This window comes from Coturnix japonica, chromosome 2 (assembly GCF_054131305.1).
Source record: "Coturnix japonica strain WE chromosome 2, WE-NBRP24, whole genome shotgun sequence".
Taxonomy (NCBI): domain Eukaryota; kingdom Metazoa; phylum Chordata; class Aves; order Galliformes; family Phasianidae; genus Coturnix; species Coturnix japonica.
In genome coordinates this window covers 38,941,243-38,968,631 of record NC_140664.1, presented here as the reverse complement: position 1 = coordinate 38,968,631, position 27,389 = coordinate 38,941,243, and the positions used below count along the sequence as shown (strand labels likewise).

Sequence of the window (27,389 nt, the reverse complement as noted above, 5' to 3'; positions counted from 1 at the left end):
AGGTGATTTCACCTACTGAAAGGCTGCCTGTGTGACGTCAGTGTTCACGACATTAAAAATCTGATCCAAACAGCACAAGAAAATGTTAAGGCAAATGTTTTTAATGAGAGAAAATGAGTACGTTCAGGTTTCACCTGTGCAACCATTTGTATGCAAATGATTCAAAAGTCAGATAATTGCTTCGACTTCACATTAAAAATAATAATAAAAAAATAGAAACGTCAAAATATTTGGCAGCAACATTTCTGTAATAAAAAGGATGCCTACATTCTGTGCTTTGGGATTTGCAGACTCCCTTTTAAATTCTCTTTTTTATGTTCCCTTTTAAGAGTTAATATTCTCTGAAGAGGAAATGAAATAATAAACGATATTTCAGAACGAACAGCAGGTTCTCTTCTTACTTTCATTTAGATCCACAACTTCTAAGTCATATAATACCCAGGACTTCTGTAAGACAAATAAAAGCAAACATTTAATTAAGATAACTGAAATGCAGTTGAAAAACTTGAATTTTCACATATTTTAATATGTAAAAGATCTGGTGCAGCCACTAGATACGTTTTCCCTTTATGTATTTAAATAGGAGATTAGAGTTTTCTAATAAATTAAAGGGAGACTGATGCTCCTGCAAGTTACAGCTTGGTGTATTTACATTCTACAGGTGCCTCAAACATCTCCTCTAACTCAGAAGGTGACGGAGGATGTAATGTCTTCTGAGAAGATGCTATAAACCATCATGTAAATCTTTACTTACATGAATTGTTCAAGATATACCAGTTCTTCTCTTGACTGTACTGATTTTCACAGATTTGTTATTAATTACCTTAATCTTTGAATTATTAGGCATGAGATGCAAAAATCCAGTTGAAATGGATAGAGAAATAGAGATGAAGGGTACCCATTAGAAAAAGGCATCAACTATTATTTGATACAAAAGGATATTGCATTTTGTGAAATTCACTCCAGTTGCTGTATTTTCTTAAATCCATTCTAAAAAAACAGAAATGGCACCAAATGGAAACAGCTCAGTCTTTTTCATGATAGAATTACCAGCTCTCCGTCCTGGTAAAACATTTATTTGCAGATTGCAAAAGCAGATTTAAAAACTAAAATCAGCAAAACCAGCACTCTTCCTTTCAGCAATAAACACAACTAGATAATTAGTGCTGACCAGAGAAACAATCAGACCCAGTTGTGCAATACAGTACTAGTAAATGTTGCAACTTTGGACTCTTAACAATACGAATGCTGAAACCTGAACCCAAGCACAATGACACAGAGATTCATTGTTATCTGCCTTGAAAAAAGAAGTCCAAATTCTACTTGCCATTCTCATGTATGCCTCTTGGCAGGTTAACCAAGTATTCAGTGATACACAGAGAAGCGAGTGCAACCAATGGAATCACCACATTCCTCTCTCATCCCAAGCACAACAGTCACAAATTACCATTTCTCACAATGAAAAGAAGCTCCCAGAAAGGACAGCTATTTCAGATGGAAGCCATGATATCCAAAGTGTATGGATAAAAGGGAGAAGAAAAAAGTGGTACAATGTAGCCCCATGCTACTCATTATTTAAAGTCTAGGGATTACACATACAATAGCACAGAACTGCCTGTCTACACCCAGAAAAGTTCACCTGAAATTACTTAGATGAATCTAAATGCAGGGAAAATAAATGTCTCCTAATGTTAGTCCACGTTGCTCAAAGCCCCATCCAGCCTGGCCTTGAATGTTTTCATTTCATGCTTTCAGTTAAAGGACAATAATTTGTATATTCCTTAAATACTTATGATGTTTATTTGCAAATATTTTACTGCATGTGTAGGTTCAGCAAGGATCCTTAGCACTATAGGTGATTAATAAAGGCAAAACCTACCTGACAACGAATTTGTTCACGCTGTCTGTAAAATCATTACATGACAGTACTTAACAATGAATTACACAGGACAGAAAGACAAGAACCACCTCTCCACAAATAAAGAAGAGATAATAGTTAATTTTAATAGACATGTAAACGTTGAAGACTTTAAATAACACTTCAGTTTGGTAAGTCTTTCATACAGGATCTTCATCAAGTAGATAAGGGCTTGGGATTCCTTTAAGCCAATGTGCTTTACACACATTTAAGAAGTGCATAACCACAACCTGAAGAGATGCTGTGGGTCCTGCATGAAAAGCTGAAGCAATGAGTGCAGTCCCACAGAGTGCTGAGAAGAAGCCCTGAAGAGCTACAGCACCTTCCTCACATGAAATTAAGGAGAGGATGTATGCAAATTTCGCCTATCTCAGAGAACAAGGCAGGCAACATTCCACACTCAGGGCTCCCTCCAAGCTCACATTTCAGCTCAGCCTAATGAAAATCTTCCCTGCAAGCCAGCCAACAAACAACTGAAAACAGCAGAAAGGTGAAAGAAGCCAAAGTGGTATGAAGAAGCTCAAGTTTCCACTTCAGCATCACGGACAGAATTAAATCTTGAAAATAAAAATGAAGAAATAGATGCTTTTCTACCCCGTAGTGATTCTAGTAAGACATTGAGATCTACTGCTAAGATACTACTTTTTCCTGCTACATAGCACAGCAGACGTGTCTCACCAAACTGACAGGCATCTGTGTAAGCATTCTAAGCTCCCTGCAGAATCAGTGGAGAAAATGAGACAGGATCAACTACTCCCCACAGCCATCTGGTCTCCTCACCAGCACTAAGCAGAAGTTGTGTCACTATCTTCCAATAGACACCAGGTAACTTCTAGATAGATTGTGATGACTGGTATCCCTCTAATCATTATTTTTTAATTGGATAAATAAAGCTAAGTTTGTATACGAAGAGAAATAGCATTAGAAAATAAGCAAAGTTCCTTGAATGGTTTCTAATGTAATAATTAAGATCAGCTTAATTAAGATCAGCTGCCCGGTCGTTGCTGGAAATCTGTTCAGATTAGCAATATTAAGCCAAGTTGGATTCACCTACTCTGGTACCAATTCTTGTTATTTTGATATATTTTAGAGAGACAGTTCACCACTGGTTTGGTAGAATTTTTCTCTGTATGTTTAAATAAAAGCCTTTGTTCCCTAAACCTGCTATTCCACAATGTCTATGACACATCTAACCCGCTGACAAAGAGTGGGTCTCTATCTCCCTCTCCTGTTAATAACATATGACTATGACAACATTGTATTGCAGTTATCCTGCAAACTTCAGAAAAAAACTATGCTTTAAAAAACTCCAACACTACTGATCATTTGAGTAAAGATTAATGTAATTTCACCTCAAAAGCTCTATTTCAGAAAGCGAACAGGCTGCGAAGTCAAGATCAAAGTCAAGGCTGAGGGAACTGGGCTTGTTTAGCTTGGAGAAGAGAAGGCTCTGGGGTGACCTCATTGTGGCCTTCCAATACTTAAAGGAAGCATATAAACTGGAGGGGGAACAGCTGTTTATGAGGGTGGATATTGACAGGACAAGGTGAAATGTTTTTAAACTGAGACAGGGGAGGTTTAGGTTAGATATCAGGAGGACGTTTTTCTACACATAGGGTGGTGAAGCACTGGAACAGGTTGCCCAAGGAGGCTGTGGATGCCCCATCCCTGGAGGCATTCAAAGCCAGGCTCTGGGCTCCCTGGTCTGGTGGTTGGTGACCCTGCTTGTGCCAGGGGACTTGAAACTAGATGATCTTTGAGGTCCTTTTCAATCCAGGCCATTCTGTGATCCTACGATTCTTTCAGAGTCAGTCAATGCCAGAAGCAAGTCAACTGTGCTAACTTTACTTTGGTCTTCTTTAACTTAGTTAACTTTAATAATATAAAATCGAAAGGTTGATGTACACAGTCCTCTATTATCAATGAAGAGAGAAAGGCACCTCCGGAACAGTTTCATCCTAAGAAGACGCGTCTCTATCCACTGACTGTAGATGGTTCCATCCAACTACCCCAGCCTAATTATTTTTGCTGGCTAAATTTGCGCACTAAGAAGAATCTCATCCTGCATACTCAAGCATTATGATTTAGTTTTGATTTACATGGCCTAATTATGTGTTACAGTTTCCAGGAGAATGTCTGGCTTATTCAATGTTCAGAACAGATTTTTTTGAATTAAACAAGATTGTATAGTAAAATTAGGCCCTACATTGTTGCACTGCTATGTGAGTTGGTACCATTTATCCTTTTTGCTTTAATGTCTGTTCCACAGTTCCCATGTGTGCAATGCTGAACATACTCCTTAGTGTTACTAGGAAGGTTATGAAGATAAAATCTAAAATAGATCTAAAATACAGCATTAAGAGCATTATGAAAAACTTTACAAAGAATTAATATTCTGTGGTCAGTACAAGATGAATAAAGGACACATAAAGCCAGGGGCTTCATACATGACTAAGGATAATAAACAAATACTGAATGGGTGCTGCTTAAGATAGGGATCTTTTGGACAAACGACAATTCCCAGAACCATGGCAATAATGAATTCTGATTTCCTATGGATTTGTGTCTTGCAGTGAATTAAATCTGGTATCTACGCTGCAAGCTCCAGCTGGAGCGGCTGGTTGAAGCAATTTTCAGTCTCTGTGTAGTTATCTCTGTCTAATGCTGTATGAACCAATGCTGGAGACTTTCTATCTGTGGAATATTCTGAGACATACTGCATTATCTCAAAAATCTTCTTGCCTTGGAAGGGAAGTTAAAGAGATGAAGGAAAAACAGAACTGAAGTCTGCTATTTTCAAATATTGATCTCAAATTACATCCAACTGTTAAACTTCAAATGTTAACCTAAACAGTCCAAGAAAAGTTCTTAAATAAGTTTTGACTCGACTCTGCTCAGAAGATCTGTATTTATTTATTATAATATTAAAATAATCTTAGCAGTCGATCACTTTTGGGAGGTAGACATAACATGAGTTTTGGTTAGCTTTATAGCAGTCTTCAGAAGACAGCAAGAACTTCAGTTGTGTGGGTTTTCTTTCCTTCTGTTGAATATATTTTCCATCCTTCTGCTCCTGCTTTAGAAAAATACCAACCACTGCACCCATAAAGAGAAATGCAGAGGCCTGTAAGACTTTTAAAAAGCGAGTTGAGAAGAGTACTGCTTGTCAGCCATGAATCCAAACCACACTGAAGTGTGAATAGTAACTGCATTCTCGGTGGTCATTTGGGGGGTTTGGCTGTTTCTTGAGGACTGAGTCACAGGTACAAATAGTTCACTGACAACAAGAAATACTGCTAAGGAACAGCTGTCATCAATTAATAAACAAGTTTAGGCCTCTCTGAGACTTGTAAGAATTATGAATTAAAGTAAAATGTTATTTGTCAACAGGTCTAAGAAAACCTGTGGGAAAGGCTTCAAGTGCCATTAACATTCATTTCCACTACAGCCCTTCCAAATCGGTCATTATTAACTGTTGTGATTGAAAACTGTGAGTTAACTATTCTCAAAATATGGTATAACTCCACAGCTGTTACCAAGGTAAGTTCTCTAATAGCACCTGATTGTTTTAATGAGACTATCCATGCAATTTAGAGCTGTGGCATTGAGACTCATCAAAGAATAATTTTCACAGACTATAAATACCTGAAAAATTAAATTGTGCTTCAGTTATCTGAATCGCTGAGATACAGAAGTAATCTTCCTCTCTTAAGCCAAATAAAAGTAAAGCCACAAAAGCAGGGTATTGCGAAAGTAACGCACACTACTGATTTAAATCTATTCTACAAATAGGAAAAGGCAGCACAAAGTGATGATAAAACGTGTCTACCTAGTATTTTCAATTGGGAATTCTCATTTGAACCACAACTTGTTCTAAATCTCAAAAGAATCAGGAAGCTCATTATTTCACATGACCTCTGTAACTCCAGATGTTGATTTTCCCCATCTACATGTTTGCTATTAAAAGTAGTTAATAAAAAAATGCCCATAGTAGATAGTGAACAAGACTGCATATAAACAATCAAAAATGTCCTGAGATTAATGTAGCATACTACAATGCATCTGAAAATGGTTTACTGACTGCCAGCTTGCCTGCCTGCCTTCTCAGTGCCTTCAGCCTACCTCCAAAAAGCAAGGCCATACTAGAATTTTCAGGAGAGCTCCTTAAAACAATTTTCCTCTTCGGGACTAGTAAAGCAGTGACAAACTTTCACCACTGAGTCATCTCATTAGTCTAGGATAGACAGTCCTACTGCAGAATGAAATGAGATACAATAAATGAGATACAATATCCTGCAACCTCAGACATACCTATCTTGCGCCAAAGCGCTGTGCGATGCTGTATGAACATATCTCACTATTGCAGAGTGAATGTGTGACTGAAGTGATCTAGACTGGCATCTGTCGTGTCATTTTTTCACAGTTACTAGTCACACTTCCTACCACATTTTTTCTTCTCTGCAATTTCATCAGTTACAGGAAGTCAAAATTTAAGTAGTATATTCAGATTTCACAGTTTCATGAACAAGCAAATTATTTTGTTGAACCAGATAACCACGATGAAACTCTATGATGGATTTTGGTTTATTTTTTTTTCCTCTGGACTCACTCTTTTCAGACCAGTGGCAGAACCAACTGGGCTAAAGGGTTTCTTGTTTAAATCAACAAATTCCTTTCACTAGCAATTGCAAATTATACATCAAAGTAATCATAAATGAGGCCCCAGTATGGATTGTAAATATTTCTAGAGAGAAATACTGCTATGGATAAACTTACAAATTCCCAAGGACATATTTTCCAAACACAAATGCATGTATGTAGACTGTACAACTGCATCCACAAGCAGTTCTAATAATTATACTCCATGCTGAAGTATAATGGCCTAAATTTGTTTGCATGGCCACACTAAAACCCCATGGATTTTCACGAAGATTAGTAGGAATACTAAAGCTCCACTTAAAGTGAAATGAACGCAGGCAATGAGAAATACCCAAACACTATTTCTGAATGCTGCAGAGAAATCTCTCAGATCTTAGTAAATGCACCGTGCGGAGATTATAACTTCACAGATATTTGTCTTCGCAGCAGCCATGATCATAACTTTTGGTCTGTAGTTTTCATGCTTCACGCTACAAATATATTATTTATTTACAGTAGAAAATGTCTTTTTCATTTAAAGAAAAATCAGAGTTATCTTATTTCCAATTTTTTTCCTAGCTATTCAAAGACTTGTCATTGTGCTCCTCATCTAAACTACATTTGGCAGTTAAGTTGCCAAGTTTATTTTTATGTTAAGGGAACCGAAGTCATATATATCAAAACCAAAGCAAAATAACCCAACAAACTAAAGTTTGTGTTATTGTATGAGAGGACAAGACTCTCATTTACAAGCAGTCCAACCCTCAGCTACTACCCTGACCATCCCCTATGGCTATTTAATGAAAACACTGCAAGTTGTGACTTTGTCAGTAATTCTGCTCATTTATCTTTATTATGACTTCAAGAGTATTCGGAATGGAAGGCTAGTTTCATATAACTGATATTGGTGATGAATGGCAATGATAATGCACTGCATGAAGAACATCCATTAATGTCTAAAATAATATTCTACTGTCTAAAAATAAATTGTGATGCAAAACATTTTCATAGCTAATTAACAATAATTCAGTCCCACACAAGATTTTCGTATGGAAACCCTGAGTAGCAAGAAGCTTTTTCACCAACACAAGCTAGGTTGTTAAAGATGCTGATTTTGACAGCTACAATATTGATTCTACTGCTAATTAACTTAGCTCTTTAGGTTCTAATAACTTCAAAAGCACTTGTGTAAATCAGCCAAACAAACAGCTATGATTTCAGGATGAAACATTTAATTGTTGAACATAAAATGTCCACTCCTTTCATGACTTTGCTGCCTCATAACAGTATTCAGTATATTCTGAGAAAACCTAAAGAAAGAAGGAATTATCCTGGCTTAGAAATTGAACTATCCTGTAACCATTCAATATTAACCCCTCCTTTGAATAAAAGGATGAGAAGTAAAGCCACAAACACAGCCTCCCTGCGTTTTTACCTTCCACTTTAACATGTACCTGTTCTCCTCTGTCTATGTTCTCCCACAATTCTTTTTCTGTATTTCTCTCCTCGGATGTCTGTAGCTAAAGGATCCTCCCAAACATCACTGCATCATGCAAAACCAGCACAGTTGTGCTTTGCAAAACTACCCTGTACTTCCACTCCTGAAATCTTCCTTTTAATCTTTTCCCAGCCTACCTTTTCCAGTATTTCCTTAGTCAAAACTGAAAACGCATCCTCAATGTTCACGTTATCTTTGGCACTGGTTTCAAAAAAGGGTATCCCGTGTTCCCAAGCAAGCTGGAGAAAAATAAAACAAAGTCAGCAATGGGATGAACAGCCTTTAGGAAAACAGAATTAAACATTATTAATACTAATAGCAATAGATGTGTAGGTGCTTCTGACAGCTCTTAACATGTTACAAAAACATTGACTAAGAAAACATCAGCTCAGTAAAGTACACTATATTTATCCTCCATTTATAGATTTCAGATATGTCTTTAAATATATATTTTTAATGTATTTTCAAAGCAAGTTCAGAACCTATCCTTACTTGTAAATAAGAACACACTCCAGTGGATCTCTTCTCAGTGTTTTGACTTGTTTAGAAAATGACTTGCTTCTTAGGCAGTTATTTACAGGAAATTAACAGAATGCTTGAAGGACAGGTAAAAAATTGACAAAAACCACAGAAAAGCAGGCACGATGGAATGAAAAAAATAGATGCAACTTTTCACCAAAGAGAGAGAAAAGCACAGAGATAACAAACATGCAAAGAACAGATGTGCATGTGAAAATATATTATGGTAATAGGTGAATAATGAAAACGTTTAGAGGAAATTGGCAGCATAGATTTTATATTGGCTAATTTTATTTAATTTGCTTGTTTTCGCTCAATTCCAGTCTACCTCTCTTACACTTGGTTAGATAATACATTGGCATGAAGAAAAAAACACTACAAAACTCACAGCTTTTTAAGGTCTTGAATTTATTTTAATTTATACAGTTAAATATACAGAGAAAAACAGTTGACTGTTGCCTCCCAGGGGAGGAGACCAAGGTGGGAGGAATATCTGCCAGAAAAAAACATAATGGGAGTCTATTTACTGCCTTTGCAATAAATCCCCTCTTGGTACACATCTGGAGAAAGCAATCCCAATCAAGGAAACCACTCCTACTGCTCTTAATGTATACTAACCACTTAATTTGTTTGGAAGGCTCTTCATTAGGATAAAAAGTCTAATCTTGCTTGCCCAGAGAAGCTGTGGATGCTCCATCCCTGGATGTATTTAAGGCCAGGTTGGATGGGGGCCCTGGGCAGCCAGGTCTGCTGGACGGCAACCCTGCTTATGGCAGGGGGTTGGAATTAGATGGTCCTTACAGCCTCTACCAGCCTGTGCCATTCTACAATTGCCAGCTATGATTGCTTTCAATGAGCTTTAGAAACAACCTAAAAAAAGCATAATATTTTAATTAAAACATTGTAAGGATGATATTAAGGTTGGAAAAAAGCAAGCAAAATAGCTCATTTTCCAAAATATTATAATGAGATATAATTTTGAAAATTGAAGAAACTGTCTGTTACATTTCTTCAGACAGACTACTTCTAAACTCAAGCTGACTGCAATGAACATCTTCTTCTGTCATCAGGTCAGTGAGGTTGAATAATTTGGGTCCCACCATAGACCTCTGCTGTACTCTGTTCTTTACTAGACACCAACTAGACACATGACCTTCAATTGCTACCCTTGGTATCAAATAATCTGGCTAATTTTCATTCCTTCTTGTGGCTCATTTGTCCTGCTCACATTTCCTGGCTTCCAAGAGCAGATGACATGTTAAAGTGACAAAAGCCTAAATTCAAAATCTATTACAAACCACCATTATTCCTATGTTCACACACATTTTCTGGCCTTATATATTTTCTGGCAATCAGCAGGCAAAGCAAAATTAACCCCCCTGCTGATTCTGCCAAATCATCTTCATGTCATCAAATCCTCTTCCATCCATTTAAAGGACATGACCCTTCCATGGACTGAAGGCTGACTGACCATGGTTGTATGAACCCTCCTTCTTTCCTTTCTGTTTCAAACATAGATGCCACACTGGCCTTTGTCTAGTTAACAAGCATAATGATTTTTCATAAATGATTGAGAGGCCTCAGTCTTATTGGTCAGCTTCTTCAGCACAGCTGGGTGAACATCACACCCATGGACGTGCTCAACTTTCCTAAGCAGTTTCTAACCCTGCTCTCCTACTGATGGCTGATCTGCTTCCTCCCTAAGCTCTGCCAGTACATGCAGAATTCTGGGAAGAAGGTCCACACGTAAAGACCAACACAAAAGAAAAAAGTAACATTGAGTATATCAGCCTTCTGATGCTGTCAAATGCATCTATCAGTGCAGTCCTATTTTCTCCATTTGTGCATGATGTTGGAAAAAGAATATTAATCACAGAAAGAATATTAATCACAGAATCATGGACTAGTCAACAAGAACCTGCATGTCCACTTGATTCAGCCCCTGCTCAAGCTGGGACACCCAAAGCAGGCTGCCCAGGACTGTGTCCAGGCAGCTTCTGAGTATCTCCAAGGAGGGAGATTCCAGAAATATATGTACTATTTAAATTCACTTTTGCAGACTGATAATGTTGTGGCAAGCAAGTTATCTCCAAATTTGGATATATAAAAAAAATAATAAAATCAGTGTTAATGCAGCTTCAAGTATGAGCATAGCTTTGTCTATTCTGCTTCAAAAAACTGGAAAGGCACATTCAAAGAATTACTATTTTTTCTTGCCTTTGGGAACATCTTGTATATACCTGTAAATAAAATACATACATGTACAAACTGACGGTAATAATACTACTTGGAAATTTTATTTTATATCATCCTTGAGAATTGTTTGGAGAGCTCACGTGAAATATGACTTACTTACAATAAGAAAATAAATAATGCCATTATCTTTTCCAAAGCAAAGTTTTATTCTAATGCTTTTATCTCAAAATATAATGTTTCCTAGTAAAATCCTGCTATGGTTTCTTCGTGTAGAATCAGAGAGATGTGCCTGCAGTATTCCTAGCACTGTATCACTGTGGAGTATGTTTTTTCACTTGTATTGTACATGTAATATCAGTTCTAAAGCCAAGCACACGAAGATGAGAAAAGGAAAAACAAACACACAGCAACATTTTATTTGACTATTTCTGTTAGAAAGATGTGACTGAAGGAAAATGGACACGTTCTAAAAAGTCATATAATCTTCAATATTTATACTTATTTTTCATTAAGTAATATATATAAATACTGATTTGGAGAGGGGGGAGTGGAAGAGCCCAGAAAGGCTGAGTTCAAACTTTTCAAGTTATTAATACAAAAAAAAATCCTTAAAGTGTTAAAATTAAGTATATCAATTTATGAGTAATCAAAATGATGCAATTAATTTTTATTTTTTTTTCAAATAATTTCTGTTTTAGTTTATATACTGGTATACCATGGCTGCTCACTTAGAACAGATTGCTATAGAAATGCCAACATACGCAGTAAGATTCCCAGTGAATCCTTAGATCTTCCTTGCAAGCAGAAGAACACTCTCACAGCTTATACTCACAGGGTACTGTGGAATGAATCATAACGTGGCAGAGCTTGCTGTAAACCATTTTGCCTTTTAATATGGATATTTTCATCTTTGGAGTGAGATGGTATTATTAGTTCACTCTCTGCTAATGCAATATTTCTCCAGCTGCCTCAGTCAGATTCTCTGGCATTTTGAAATCACATTAAAGAACAAGACAGTGTAACTGAGAAGCTGTCTCAGAACACAGGAGAAATCTAGAAAGCAGACTCATTGGTAAAGAGGTGAAGACTTGTTCCTCAAAAAAAACCAAACAAGTCTACATAAAGAGGAGCTTTGATTGCATGGTTAAGAATGCATAAAATGTCATTGTTAATACCACATGCAAAACCCTAATACTGCCCTCTTGTGCACATGTGTCCATTGAGTATCCAGATTTCTGATAGTATATTCTTTGAGTGAAAGTATACCCGTACCTTTCAGCAACCTTTTTTCCCTGTGCATATATATATTACACTTTATCTTTCTAATCTGTACTTACATAATCAGAAAGAAACGATCAGCATGCTATTCCTCAAACACAGTATAATAAGCCCGACTCAGCTATCTGACTGCATACTTGAAGGGCTCATTCCAAGATTATTTTTTCTCTATTTTTCAAAAGAGGCACTACGTTTAGTAATGCATTTTTTTCAGTGATGAACAATGGCCTGCATGCCACACTCATGAAAATGGACATTGCTATCCTGAACATGGCTTGTCTTTCACACTGCTGTCACTACTGCCAAAATGCAATGGAATACTTGCGAGAAGTCAACCTCTACTGCCATACCACCAACATCAGTATCCGGCATTGTGGCCCAGTATATTAACATAGGAGGCATTACTTCTGGAGCACCACACACACAATCTACATTGTGACTTTTAATCAGTATCACAATTTCTTCTCCCATTGAATGGCCCCTGGATTTCCTCAGGTTTTCAGTGATGGTAATATCTGCCTTTAAAACAGTACTCCTCACTTAACACTAGTTCTTCCTCTGTAGTCTAATCTATACTGTAGTCTCAACTGTGTAATCTACTGTTTGAACTAAAAGACCTGCAAGTCCACTGAATGTATCTGTCCAATATTCTTTAGGATTACTTATAGATAAATACAATCACAGTGTGCAAGCTGCCACAATAGTTCTATATGATTAGGCAGCAAAAAAAGTCATTGATAAGTGTCATCATAAAGTGATGCAGAATGTGCAATGCATTATATGCTAGCACTCCTTAATAGAGGAGTGCTCTGAAGATGCAGATTTACATAGAATCATAGAACCACAAGGTTGGAAAAGACCTACAAGATCATCCAGTCCAACCATCCTCCCATTACCCCTGCTACGACAAGCCACTAAACCATAAGTTTTAAAATACTTTAAATTATAATTTGAAAAATAATTACAATGCCTGAAACTATTTAAGATCATTGTAGCTTTCAAAATAAAAATCAGTATTCTGAAGAGAGCAGCCAGGAGTTATTTAATGCACTCCTGTTCACATGTTAAAAACAAGCCATCCAACCCACTGTTCTTTTGGAGCAATTCCTAGCAGAATTTTTGGAATCGAGAAAACTTCTTTCATTGTCAGGGGAACAGCTCATAGTCACACACACACACTCAGGAGAACCCAAAGAAAGCATTGGTGATCAGTGGTACCTTTTCTCCTTTATGTTTTGGAACTACACGTTCTGACTCCTTATCACACTTGTTGCCCAGCAGTACTATGTCCACTTCATCACCTGCTTTCTAAAAGAGGACCGGCATTAATAAGCATCAAGTTAACAAAATAAATAAATAAATAAATAAATAAATAAATAAATAAATAAATAAATATCAAACAACATAAGCCCTAAGCCCTTTACCTTCAACTCACACAAACCATCAACATAATTCCCTTGAAAGTAAAGGCTGTTTCCTCCTGACCTTTCCATCTGTACAAATGTTTTTCATCAGTTACCGAGATCCTGAAGAAAATGGTAAGACTGCAAAGAGCAGGAAAAAGCCACTTAAAAGTAAAGGGCATAATTTGGAACACCCTTCATGAGGAATAAAGTATATGGTGCATGGGTTTCATCTTCTGATGAATGCTTGATCTTGAGGCTTCAAAGTGACTGCAACTGCTCCAAAGTCGCAGACGCTGCCCTCCCTGAAGTAATGAGACTATGGATTAGCATGTTAGTCAGGTCTGCATCCAGCACTGAAAAGAAAAAACTAAGGAATTTGCTACACCTGAAAGAATACCTCCCCATACTTTGCTTTCGCACACAGACAGCAAAATTACAGTCCAAGCACTCAACCTCAGCATAAAAGTTTGATTATTCCAAGACACTTGGAAGAAGGCAATATATTTTTTAATGAAGTAAAATTTTAAAAACCTCATTGACTTCAAAAGGAGGAAAAACCTAACTTTTTGACCTTGCCTCCATCCTTTGTTCCACTAATCCAGTTACATACGGGATAACTGTGAAATGCACTGGATGCTTTGCATCAGTGTTATTTTAAGATAAGCTATTGTAACTATAGATGACTGCAATCATGACAAGGAAATGGAACAGTGGAAATTGCAAAGTGACGTTTGCTGTTAAAAACGTAGTATTTAAAACCACTTTTGATGCCTAAATGGAAAAAGTGTCTCTGTCTAGAAACGAGTAACTCAAATGTAATCTGTTTCCACAATGTACTTTGAAAGCAAATGCTCACACAGTTTCTCTAATGACTCAGAAGGTTTGAACTAAGGCTGCTGATCTCTCTGCAATGCTGCTGATGACATCTCTGGTCTCCAATAAAGTCTTAATTTTTATAATACTAATCAAGCTGTAGGGTGTATTTATATCTCTTGCAGAGAGGATTAAAGCTACCTCATGTCTTCAAAAGCTTTCTGGGGAGAGACTGAAAGGTAGAGACATGCACAACCACATCTACCTATCCAGTGTCATAGAATATGACAGAAGATGCCTCTTTTCAAACTAACAGACACACTGATAATTCATCATTACAGCTGTAGTACATTGGACAAGGGATGACTTGTCACCTCCAGAAGCAGGCCAGGCCAGCTGCCCTGCTGTCACCTGTGCTATGACTTAAACTTCAAGCCCTCAAACCCTGATTCTCAGAACCTATACCAGAAGACAAACTCAGATGAAGACACATCAGTTCCCCAGAGCACACACAGATGCACATGGACACAAGTATCTCCCTTCAGAGAAACTGAAGGAAAGATCTCTGTTCGTTAAGGGATGACAGAGCCATTGTTTTTAGTCTAGTGCTCTTTCACAACTAACTTGCTTCACTTGAAGAGTATAGCAGCAGGCACAATTTAATACACACACACATATATATGTACACATCAGTCCTTAAAATAGAGTAAATAGACAATCTAATCTGATCACGTAATCAACAATTTATTTGAAAGACTGTTGTATGTAGCAGAAAGCTTTACCAGTGACATTTGACTTTAGTCTGAAGTGAAATGTCAAAGGGAAATACTGGCATCCTTTCTGTGCAAAAACATGAAATTCATTCTGCAAATTTATTTCTGCACAAAGAGCAAGAATCTTTGAAGCACGAATGTTCTTTCTACACTACTTCAAATATTAACAAAATTCAAAGGCTAGAGACACCTAGCTTTTCAGTAAGTATTTATTCATACATTAATAAAATTTAATCATGAGTTTTCACTTTAATTGGATTTTTAAGATGTTAAATTGCAGTTTCTTCCCCTTAGCAAACTAAAGGATATACACAAAATGACCTTCATTCTGAGAACTGATTGTGCAGGTGAGCTCTTAAAAGATTAACTCAGTATGACTATGCACAAGCCTGACCATGCACTTCGTTGGCATAAAAACTGCAGAGGTGCACTGATTCCAATGGGCCAAAAATATGGCTCTTTGCTGCTTCTAAAAGCTGACTGTGTATTTTCATCCTCTTTTATTTATAGCTCAGAAGTAAGCCTTCCAAATGCTAAATCTATAGCTAAAAAGAAGATGATTATTTTACAGTCATTAAGATGCTATTAGGTACTCCTGCATTCACCAAGCTAACAGAGTCAGGAAACATTTTTCCCATGTCATGGAAAAGTACTATAAAAACGTAATCAAGGCAAAAAGAAGAAAAAAGTAAATTCCTTTAAACACTGAGAATAAAAACAAGGAAAATGTGTTGCTTTGGTATCTTCCAAAAGCACATCAGAGTTCTGATTCAATCTCCTGAGTTTTTACTCTGCTTTTAACATTCACATTTTATTATAGCTTCCTATAAAAAGAGTCAGAACTTGGAGAAAACCTAACCCATCTTTCTGGAAAATGTCCAATATCAGCACTATATGTCCTTTTTTTTTTTTCCTCCAGAAGTGCAAGTTGTAAGATTCTCTGGGGTTGCCCAAGTTTGTTGAGCATTCCAGTAGAGTTTAAATCCATCAGGTTTGGGCAAAAGCTGGATCTCACTTCTGGGCTGCTGTGATGGGTGGCCACATGAGGGAGCAGCACCATAGGCTCCAGAGTTCTCCTTGTATAAAGCTCTGATCCAGTGAAGCGAGGTTTTCCTGCAGAAACGCCACCTTCTCCTTCCAACACATTTCCATGGCACAGTTGTTCAGGGCCACGCTATTTTTGTGACCGATTACAGTTTGAGATAGGAACAGAAGTTTATCTGGGGGTCCAAATGGTGAACCTGAGAACTCAGGTCAGATAAAGATGCTATTTTAATGCTACAATCTAATGACTGCAGTAGAGGGAAAAGTGTAGCATTAATATCACTTTTCAGAAACAAAGATGACATAGAAATACACACCGGCGTGTTGCAAGATAAAGGCAAAGCTGGGGAAGGTCACAAAGCCTGGAAGTTTCTTCACTCGCTAGACAATGAGACCAGAAATACATTCTTTGTACTAATGAAGAATCATTTACTAGGAATATCCTGTCCCCACAGCATCACATATAGCATTCATACATAATGATTCTCACAGATACATCTTCCCATGTACTTTTCCAGTTGCCACGTTAAGATCTCAATTACAAATGTCTCATTTCCAGGACTTTAGTGGAATTCTACAAGTGATGGAACTTGTTTGTCTCTTAGTAAACTTTGACTTGATTAGACATAGAACAATTTATCCTCAAACCAATCTGGATTTAGAGACATACCAATTTAGCAAGGTGACAAGGACAAGAAATTTTCAGGTTTAATAAACGTGCTAACAACAAACTCACCTATGAATTGGAACAATTCAGTCCTTCTGGCACCAAGCTTTCCCATCTGAGAAATTAAAACTCAGAACAGTTTGAAATCAGATTAATTTATATTTGCAAAGCACTTTGCTGTAGTGCTTTTATTTAAGCATAATGCAGAAATACTGTCTCAGATCCCAACTCTCAGCTGCACTGAATTTGACAGAAGCAGAAAAGGGCACAAATGCAAAACAAGCAGCAACCCACCACACCCACACATTTAATACCCTGGTTAAGGGGTCACTTCTTTTAGAAACCACAAGAAGAAAGCTAATATATCCCAGCAGCAGTACATTACGTCAGCAAATGCTTGCAGAAAAATTCCAGCATGGTGGTAGTCATTAGGATATCATGATGCCAGCCCCGTGGCCACTTCAGCACAATGAAAACCAGCCCAATGAATTTGAAAAACACATAGAGCCATCTGTGTTAGTTTCTGGTGACCCAGACAACAACGTGTGAATCACGTAAGGAATTTAGGTTAGCAAGGACTTACAGAAGTCATCTGGTCTAACTGTGCTCAAAGCAGGGACAACTTTGAAGTTATGACAGTTGCTCAAGGACTCGTTGAACTGAGTTTTCAACATCTTCAACATAAAATCTTTTTACCAGTACATAAGCTCCCTCAACACATCTTGGAAAGAACTGCTTTCTGCAACTGGATTTGGCACATGGTTGCTTGTATTTGATTTTTTAATGGCCAAATAGGATCAGCCTCTCAGAACAGCTGCATTCAATAGCTAAAACCATGTTAGCAGACAGGAGGAACACCTTAATAAATAAGGCATCACGTATGAATAGTGAACAGTTTCAGGTTCTAAAGTAAATTTCTTACAGTGATTGTGCTCCTAATGAGTGCATTATGAATCCAATATGCCTGTATGGGATTTGTCAATGAAGTTCTAAGACACTCAGCTGAAAGTATATTTTTCTAGAAAGCGTTTTCATAAACCATCCTATTAGTTCCTACTAGTGCTGAATACAAGTGGTAGAAGAAGACATCTGCTACCATGTATTCATGTCTTGAATATCCTTAAACAATAGCTCATTTTTAATAGCAGAGAGCTTAATTCTACACTTTCAATAACTGAAATACGTTTTTTTTCTGTTTAAAATCTCTGTGAAGAGAATTAAAGAATGAAAGTGCAATGTCATCACCGACTCATTTCAAAACAATCCTGTTTGACTGGTTCAGGTGTAAACTTCATCAGTCTGACATTTAGCAAAACCTGTCTCTCCGTTTTCTTCCTTAATTTTATATATATATATATATGTATATGTGTATATATATATGTATGTATTTTTTACCCTTGCACATTTTTAAGGATGCTGTAGCAGCAGCCGCTCCAACACTGGTCATTTCTCGGGTATGAAATACTGGTTTGCTCTCTATAACTTCCTGAAGGGAGGTTGTAGTGAGCTGGGGGTTGGCCTCTTCTCTCGTGTAATCAGTGATAGAACTAGAGGGAACTAAGCTGCACCAGAGGAGATTCAGGCTGGACATTAGGAAGTATTTCTTCTCGGAAAGGGTAGTCAGGCATTGGAATGCACTGCCCAGGGAGGTGGTGGAGTCACCGACATATGGGAGTGTTCAAGAAACGTTTGGATGTGGTGTTGATGAATATGATTTAGCCGGGAAGTATTGGTAATGGTTGGACTAGATGATCTTCTAGGTCTTTTCCAACCTTGATAATTCTGTGATTCTGTGATTTGCAGACCAAAGCAAATGCAAGGAATGTCACCATCCTGAAGCAAGTAATTAATTTTCATGATACGCCCTGTGTTTTAACAGTTATTGCATAAAAACACTTCTTTTGCAATGAATGGTCCCATACATTTTCACCAAGACACTTCAGAAATTGATATCACACTTGGACTAAACTGAATTTTTTATTATTAACCAGCTCCATTACAACATTCACTAATTGCTAGCTTTGAGATTGGTACAATCAATCATGCCATTTACATTCCTAGAAATTGCCTAAATTGAGCATTTCTGCATGTTTTTAAAATTTTAAACTAAGGTATTACTTTCTGGCAGTGAGATTAAACAAAGCATCCATAGCTTGAGTATTCTTACATGAAAGCGTTTAAGTATTATGAACAGAAAAAATGGTCATGCAGGTATGATTTCCTGATTGACTTACACTGACTTAAGCGTAGCCTCTTTGGCACTGTGGCCACAAAAGCCAGTCCCATCCTTCCCTCCACCCGAGCCACACGGCCCAGGTACGGTGTGTTTATATTTGCACATATTAACCCAATGACTAAACCATTCTGTTTTCATAATTAATGATAGGACAAAATGACCCCTCCAACAACTATGAAGTCATGGTTGTATTTCCTATGATACATGTGTGAGCTGCTCCAAAAGCAATGCCTCCTATTTTATTCTATAAGCCCGTGACATCAGAGGTGGATGTTGGCAATATGATAGCAGAGATCAAAGACTCCCATCAATATTCTGTTACATTCATGAAACCGCACCACAAGCTTGTGGTAGCAATGGTAATGGGAGGATGGTTGGACTAGATGATCTTGTAGGTCCTTTCCAACCTTGTGATTCTATAATCCAATGACTTGTTGGTTTGCCTGACAGAAGGTCACACACTTCTCTTAACAAAATGATAAAACACATGTTTTAGGTTGAAGTGTGTTCAGCCAAGTCGGTAAGAATTTTTTATCATCAGGTTTCCTTTGTAGCACATTAGTGAAGTTACACTCCGATGACATTAAGACTTCCAAGATAGCTGTAAGGTCAAGGATAATGATGTACTACATTACCATAGTAATGTTCTTCATACTAAAGTAATGTATATGCAATGTCTTAGCAATAGTATTAATATCCTAAGTATATATTATTGGATATATGACCATGTGTTGTTCATTAATTCATCTGTGTACTGAGTGGGTGACAAGAGGAAAGGATTCATTTGATGGTTTTTCTTCCTGAGCCTGCTTTCTAAAATGGGCTTTTCCATCCATCACATCACATCCCTACCAAGTCATATAGGAGGCTGTTAAGTATTGTTAAAAAACAAAACAAACAAAAGAAAACACACCTGCCTGCATATTTCTTTGATTTTAATCAACAACTAGCATTATCTTATTTGGAATCATATACAATCACAGTAACCACAAACTTTCACGTTATTACTTAGAAAATGGACCTGTCATTATCCAACAGCAAACATATCAAAAGGGACCGAGTAATACAGGCTTAGCATGGGTCAGCATACTGGGTTACAATTAGCACAAGGACCTGATGCCTGAGGGCTTGTCAGCTCCTCTCCGGTTCCTTCCTCACATTGTTGCCATGCATTATTCTCTTGGCCTTCTTATTCCTCCCCCTTACTTTATGCCACCTCTGATATCTGTCAGACCTTTCTGTGAACCCCATAAACCTGGTAATGCAGTGAAAACCTACCCAACCGTTTTGTCTGTTAATTTTCCACCACGTTAGAGAAGTACAGTGAAGCTTCTGACAGGCTCCAGAAGCAGAATAGGAAAAAATATTGAGACCGAAGACAAGGTAGCTGGGAGGTAACACCTCATCTGGCAACCCTGTGCTGTTGAATCACTTCCTACATCACCTGAAACCACATTTCCCTGGCTGCAGCGCTACAAGCAACTGAGCCAAGCCACCAAAGAAAGTCAGTCCTTTTTGTCAGTTCCTCCCCCTTGAAAGCAACCTCTGAAAAGGAATATCCAGAAAGGGGAAACAGAATCTTTCATTTCATTTGTTTAATTCAATTTTGGGGATGAAGCAACTATGCAGAAAAAAATGGAATTAGGAATGGGAAATCACTGGTTAATTTTGATGCTGAAGCTAATTAAAATCCTGGGATGAGCTCATGGAGATTGGTTTGTAGGTCTTGTGAACACTCACACTGGTGACAGAAACACTTTAACTCAGCATGTCCAAAACTGGATTAAGAGATGTATTTTCAATTTATTTCAAAGAAGCACTCCTGTATCAGCAAGTGGTTGTTCTGGATAATCTACACAGTCTTTCAGTTTCACGTAACAGTAATCCTACTATCATACTATGTGCTGAGTAAGAAGTAAGAAATTGTGGTTAGGAACATACAGCTCAAGGAATGATAAATTTCATGCAGTTGTTTAAAACATAAACTGCATTAACTCATTGATTACCTTCAATAAAAGATCAATCGCTGTTTGATTTATTTACCTCATGTATGTCTTTCATCCAGCTTGTTACACTTTGAAAGCTGTCCAGATTTGTGATGTCATATACAAGAACAAAGCCTTGTGCTCCACGAAAATAGCTTGTACTGAGCGTATGGAATCGTTCCTGGCCAGCAGTATCCCTGAAAGAAAGCACAAAAAGTCCACAATAAGGAAATAAATTTGATATCACTGAACAAACTGTAGAACTGTAGCACTTTGTAAACTGTGACACAGAAAGGGAGCTGGTTTAATTAGAAGGCAGGTTTGGGGAAAAGACACAGCGTAAGAGGGTACAGAGATTCCCATCTGCAATTAGGCTTTAAGAAAGCTAACAACAAGCCTTCAAGATTTTTGCAATAACACCTGAGGTAGAGCAACTGAAGATCTAACACTGGTTAGTGAATTCATGTTCACTTACTTCCTGAGGAGTTAGATAATTGTAAATATAGATAACCTTCTGTATGGGATGCCTGTAGACATGGCTCAAACAAACAAACAAAAATAGAGTGTAGGTTCCCAAAGACTCATCAAAATAGATTTCTCTCGGCATTCTTTGAGCATGCACTTGTTCATTAATGAAATACAGAATTTTCTTGCTTTGTCACTTCCCTCAGTGTTCTAATACAATTAAATAGAATTAATGTGGTTTGTAGATCTGCACTGTTTGCATGCTGCAACAATAGAATTTTGTTAAAGCGATCTAGTAACAATTTTCTTTTTAACTTAGTAAACTCAAATTCTAAAATGATTTACTACATAACAATTGCAATTTATAAAGGCATGCAATTAAAAACAGATAAGATTTTGTCATGTTGTAATGTACATTAGTTGGCCCTTATTTGTGACACAGATTAAAACTTACCATATTTGAAGTTTCACTGTTTTATCATTAAGCGTTACACACTTCACTTTAAAATCAATGCCTAGAAGAAAGAAGAAAATCTGTAACATTTCTGATAATAGCGCGGATTTCCACATGAAGAATTTCTCAACACCAGTTACCATGCAGTTTAAAACAGAAAATGAAAATGAGAAGGAATCATATCAAAGAATAAGTAATTAATCATACACATTCAAAATGGAAGTTGCAAAAGAAGATTATTCAGTGGTGAAAACAGATAAGCGACAATACATTACAATAAAAGCAATAGGGGCATGTCAAAGCAAAAGATATTCTGACACTATGTGTGCATATACATACTTCAATTAATAGGCATGTGGCAGGACAGCAGCTTCATGGCTTAGGCACATTAATAATTGGCAAATACATTGGTGATTTCAGTTGTTTCCAATTGCATTGCAGAACAGCTATGGTTAGCAATAAATGCTTACAAAGCTGTTACATGCAAAGTGCCGTTTTTCTATTTTTTACTTACAAATCCCTAAAAAAACTAATAATCTAGGGTTGCATGAACTGGGATAGAAATTAGCTGTATTAATTAAATGCAAAGACGAGCATACACTGGATTTCATTCAAATCAGCAACATCTGTCTCTACACTCTTAATCTCTCTTTATCCCAAATACAGGGTGTTAATGCTAAAACCAGGTGTTAGCACTTGAAACCAGTGCTGTACGTTGTCTCTACATATATTACACATCTTTCTTTAAAGATACTTTCCTCGTTACTTGTTGTGTTTTCCTTTACTATACTATCAAATTGCTACTCCAGCTGTGATATATGATTCCTATATTTGTGGGCTGTTGCAGCTCCAACCCAAGGCTGGAATCTTCCTGCTATCACTGCAACCTTAGATGGATGCATTTCCTCACTTGTAACAATGTCTCTCTCCAATTCCTATACTGTTGACACCTGAAATACTTTTTACTGATTTCTCTGCTCAGGTTTTCCCCCTAAAAATTAAGAAGGCTATTTCTGTCAGCTACGTTAAATAAAGGTAAGGTAGCATTGCCATAGCCGGCCACGCAGCCTTCCCCATGGTCAAGAATCACAGAATCACAGAATGACCCGGGTTGGAAGGGACCTCAAGGATCATGTAGTTCCAACCCCCCTGCCTGGCAGGACCACCAAACATACACATTTACTAGATCAGGTTGCCCAGGGCCCCGTCCAACCTGGTCTTGAACACCTCCAAGGACGGGGCATCCACAACCTCCCTGGGCAGCCTGTTCCAGGGCCTAACCACTCTCCTAGTGAAGAACTTCCCCCGAACATCCAACCTAAATTTTCCCTCTTTTAACTTAAAACCATTTCCCCATGTCCTTCTATTGTCAGCCCTTTCGAAGAATCCACGAGGTTTAAATACAGCCACATAACTCCAGGGTAGCTTGTCACCCATAGAGATGCTATTTGAAACAACTACAGAAACTGAAAAAGCAATGTTAGTGCCAAATGACCTTTCCATAGGAAAACACTGTTGGCAATAATATAAAAATGCAGTGAAAAATACATTCCCTTCCTTTCTTTTTTATTTCCAAATGCATTTCGTGCAAAATGTTGAAGAGTATGTGCTCACATACAAGATTCCAATGGTAATAACATTTTGGGGTATATGTAGTAAAAGAGTTTAAAATTATTATGATAATCATGTCCTTCGTTTGATGGATTTTTACTTCAATGGCAATGGAAGATGAAATTATATAATCGCTGTCTGTAATTAATATTACGCAAAGCTTCCTTGATGGAATTAATAACGTTAGCTGGAAATATAATTGAAGCCAAATTTGTTCGTGTGCTCATTTAAGTTGAAATTTGAACCTTATGGAAAACATTTGCTCCTGAAATTCACACAGTTTTGTTTAATTATCTGTATCGCTTCCTACAATTGATATTAGAACACTTGAGAAGGACCAAGCAAACACTGGGAGGCTGGAATGTCACTTCCAAATGATGCATTGGGAACATAGAGAAAAACTAAAATCCAGCAAGGGATCCCCAGCCCTATAGGAAACAGCTCTGATTTGACATACATTTTAATAATAAATTGACATAAGCTTTTTTTTTTGTTTATAAGAAGGGAAGCAGAGTGCTGAATCAGGCTAAACCTTAATCTAAATTAAAATAAGGCGTATTGACTTCTCAAGTCAACTTCAAAATTTATTGACCTAGAAGGTCAATGAATGTTAGTGAAAAGCAGAAGTCAATATGCTGTGCATGCATGAATTGTTCATGTCTTTATATGAAATTTCATGCAAACTTAGCAGATTGAAAAGACAAAAAAGAAAAATGAGAAATACAATGCCAAAGAGACAGCTCGCAGGTTTCAGATGCATTTAAGCCCATGTACTACACAAGATGAACAACATAGCAAAGCTAGCATTGATTACCACTCTTGAGATAAACGTAATTTGAATGCAACAGCTTGTACTTGCTTCTGTTCACCTGTCAAATTACACAAAGAATGGGTACACTGGGTAAAAACTCATATTCTAGTTGTTATGTCCAAGTTTGATAGCCATGACATACATTTATTTTCTTAATATTCAAAATAGTAAGTATGCCCGCATGAGGACAGAGGCACTTCAAATACAGCAAGGCCTAAGGAGCTTTAAAATAGTCAGCACTCAGGAATTCAGTTGTAGACTGCCCATCTCCTCCCTCACTATCTATGAAACACTCACCACCTGCAAAAGTTTTCTTCCAATAGGTTTTGTGCAAGTTGCCTACTGAACAGTGGGCTCATTCAAGGTCAGGCTGGATGGGGCTCTGAGCAACATGACTAAGCTGTAGATTTCTCTGTTCATAGAATCATAGAATTAACCAGGTTGGAAAAGACCTTGAAGATCATCAAGTCCAACCGCAGGCTAACCAGTACCCTAACTCTAAAAACACTACACTAAATCATATCCCTCAGTACCACATCCAAACAGCTCTTAAACACAACCAGGGATGGTGATTCAACCATCTCCCTGGGGAGCCTATTCCAGTACCTAACTACCCTTTCTGTAAAGAAGTTCTTCTTACTATCCAACCTAAACTTGCCCTGGTGCAATTCACTGCAGGGGAACTGGACTACATGACCTTTAAGGTCTCTCCAACTCAAAAGATATTATGGTTCTATGAAAACCACAATACACTTTTTACCCCGATACAGATGAGATGGTCCTGCACAGCAATAGCCAGGGCAGAGCTGAAAGGAAGAACTGGGAGCTCCTGGCAAGCATGAGAAGTAATAACTGGGTTGCTGTTGTAATGATCTCATCATCTAACAGCAGCTGATTAAAAGAAATCCACTGATGAGCTGCTCATGACTAGTGGTGGACTTCAGCCCATGGAACAGCTGGGACTTACTTTTCTAGCCCTGGAGCCACCTCACTTGGGTCGAGTGTAAGCTATGATTCTTCACCAGAATGAAGATGAGGATTACAACTAGGATTGTTAGAACAAAACATGTTCACCTTCAATATCATTAATTTTTGTTGACAAATTCTATTTCCTGAGTGAGCGAGTACTGGAGTATCTACAGAGATCGCTAAATTGTAGGGGTTGGAATGGACCTCAGGGGTTCATCAAGTCACACCCCCTGCTAAAGCATGTTCCCTACAGTAGGTTAGGGAGGATTCACACCTCTTTCCCACATAAAACATGCCTTTGGGACCACAGCCAGCACAGTCCAGCAAAAGAAAAGCCTTACAGAATGTGAGATCATGAGCCCACAATCCTATTCACTTATATACAAGAGGAGTTTTTCTGTTCATAAACTTTCTCCATGGCGTTATATGCAATGCCACTGTTTAAACAAAAACACTTATTCTTTATAGCCTACTACAGCCCACCATTCACAATGCAATGCACCTGCCTTATGATGCGTATAAGTTTAATTAGAAAACTTTAACTGCTTATAATTTACCCAAACTGCATAATTGAGGAGGAGGAATGGCACCCATCCTTGAGCATTCAAATGTCACATAAAGGGCTTTCCATGAAAATTTACTGCAATTTTATTTTTTCATAAAATACATAATTTTAGACAATTTCCCTGCTGGAGCCAAGCAGGATTTATTTTTCCTCCCCCTGCAATAACACTCGGATTTTTTCTAGTTGCACAAACCCGTGACTCATGACAACACAGGATTCTTCACAGCTCCCAGACAACCTTTCAGCTTCTTTAGCTGTGACCATTTGTCACTGAGGGTGGTGGTGACATACAGTTTTGTCAGGAAAATCAGTTGTTTGAACAGCCTGGATAAGCTTTCTGCTTCTCTCGCCAACGTTGAGACAACAAGTAAAGCATCAGATGAGCATTCAACAGGCTGCACAGCAGAGAGGGCTGACGGGGCTGAGCCTGTGTGAAACTGGCACGCAATTGAAAACATTTATTTTGATAGTGTCGACAAAGAGGAAGAAGACATCATGATTAAAAAAAAAATCCAAAATGTGGCAATGCGTCTTTTTCCTTTACCCCATTACTGACCACAGCTGTGCTGCAAAGAATGAAACTTCCATTTTCTCAGCTGTGTCTGTCCTTTAGAGCATGGAACTTCCACCTTCAACATCACTATTGCAGAAGCCATCACCCACAGCCCTGCTGAGTTTAAGAGTCCAAGCTGAGGATCAGCTCACAATTCTGAAGGTGACAGGGGATGGGACCACAGTGACAGTGGAAATGGGGAATGCTACATCCCCTGCATACAGTAGGGATGACCATTTCCAGCTGAGCAGTGTCTCTGCTTCAACACTGACATATGTGGCTACTTAGAGCAAAGGACTTCTTGACTTTACACCATCAAAGTGCTCTAATATGAAGTTAAGAGTCTTTCTGTCAGGAGAGACGGAGGAACTGGGAGCGTTACTGAAGTCTGAGAGCACTCTGAAGTAGAGGCAGCTTTCTCTGCAGGCACATCAGTGTGACACAGCCAGGCCTCTACCTGAAGCTACGAGCAACAGTGCAACACAAAACAAATCGCCTCCACACAGAAAAAGCACAGTGACAGCACAGGAGCTGGAGAACAGCGGTTTTGGAGCCAGAACCACAAGCACTGCAGTGCTGTCACACTCCAAGCACCCACACGCGGGTGGCACCGGGCACCTGCAGCAAAGCCAGGCAGGCACGGACAGCACAAGGACGGCGAGGAGTGAAAGGGGAGCGGGAGGGACGGAGCCAGGGCTGCGGGACAGCGCGGGCAGGGCCGGCCCAAGGCGGGCGGGCACTCACCGATCGTGGCCAGGTAGGAGGAGGAGGAGAAGGCGGCAGCCGCATTGGGCTCCGTGTACCTCCGCACGATGGAGGTTTTCCCCACGCAGGACTCCCCGGCCATCACGATTTTCATCAGCAGAGCCGACCTCCCTTCATCGCCCTGTCCCGGCACCGCCATGGCAGGCGGGAGGCACGGAGGGCCGAGCCGGGCCGGGCCGGGCGGGGGCCGCAGCGCTTCGGCCGCTCCAATGTCATGGCGAAAGC

General features: G+C 38.4%; 1 protein-coding gene across 14 annotated transcripts; it reads right to left on the bottom strand.

The window, feature by feature from the left end:
* Positions 1-85: 85 nt before the first annotated feature.
* LOC107310111 (ras-related protein Rab-10-like) lies at positions 86-27,389 on the bottom strand. 14 transcript variants are annotated; one of them, XR_014942578.1, is made up of 7 exons: positions 27,144-27,389; positions 21,891-21,951; positions 21,030-21,168; positions 16,820-16,865; positions 13,266-13,355; positions 8,192-8,293; positions 86-447 (listed from the first exon to the last, which is right to left on the bottom strand). XR_014942578.1 is itself a non-coding variant. In XM_015855453.3 (7 exons), the coding sequence occupies exons 1-7, from the start codon at positions 27,186-27,188 to the stop codon at positions 373-375; spliced, it is 567 nt and encodes a 188-aa protein (XP_015710939.1). In that variant the 5' UTR covers positions 27,189-27,389; the 3' UTR covers positions 86-372. The 14 variants fall into 14 exon arrangements, 12 of the variants coding, with proteins under 12 accessions (XP_015710939.1, XP_085393597.1, XP_015710937.1 ...); XM_015855453.3 differs by lacking the exon at positions 16,820-16,865 and adding an exon at positions 24,316-24,370; XM_085537467.1 differs by lacking the exons at positions 86-447; positions 16,820-16,865 and adding exons at positions 4,810-4,994; positions 24,316-24,370.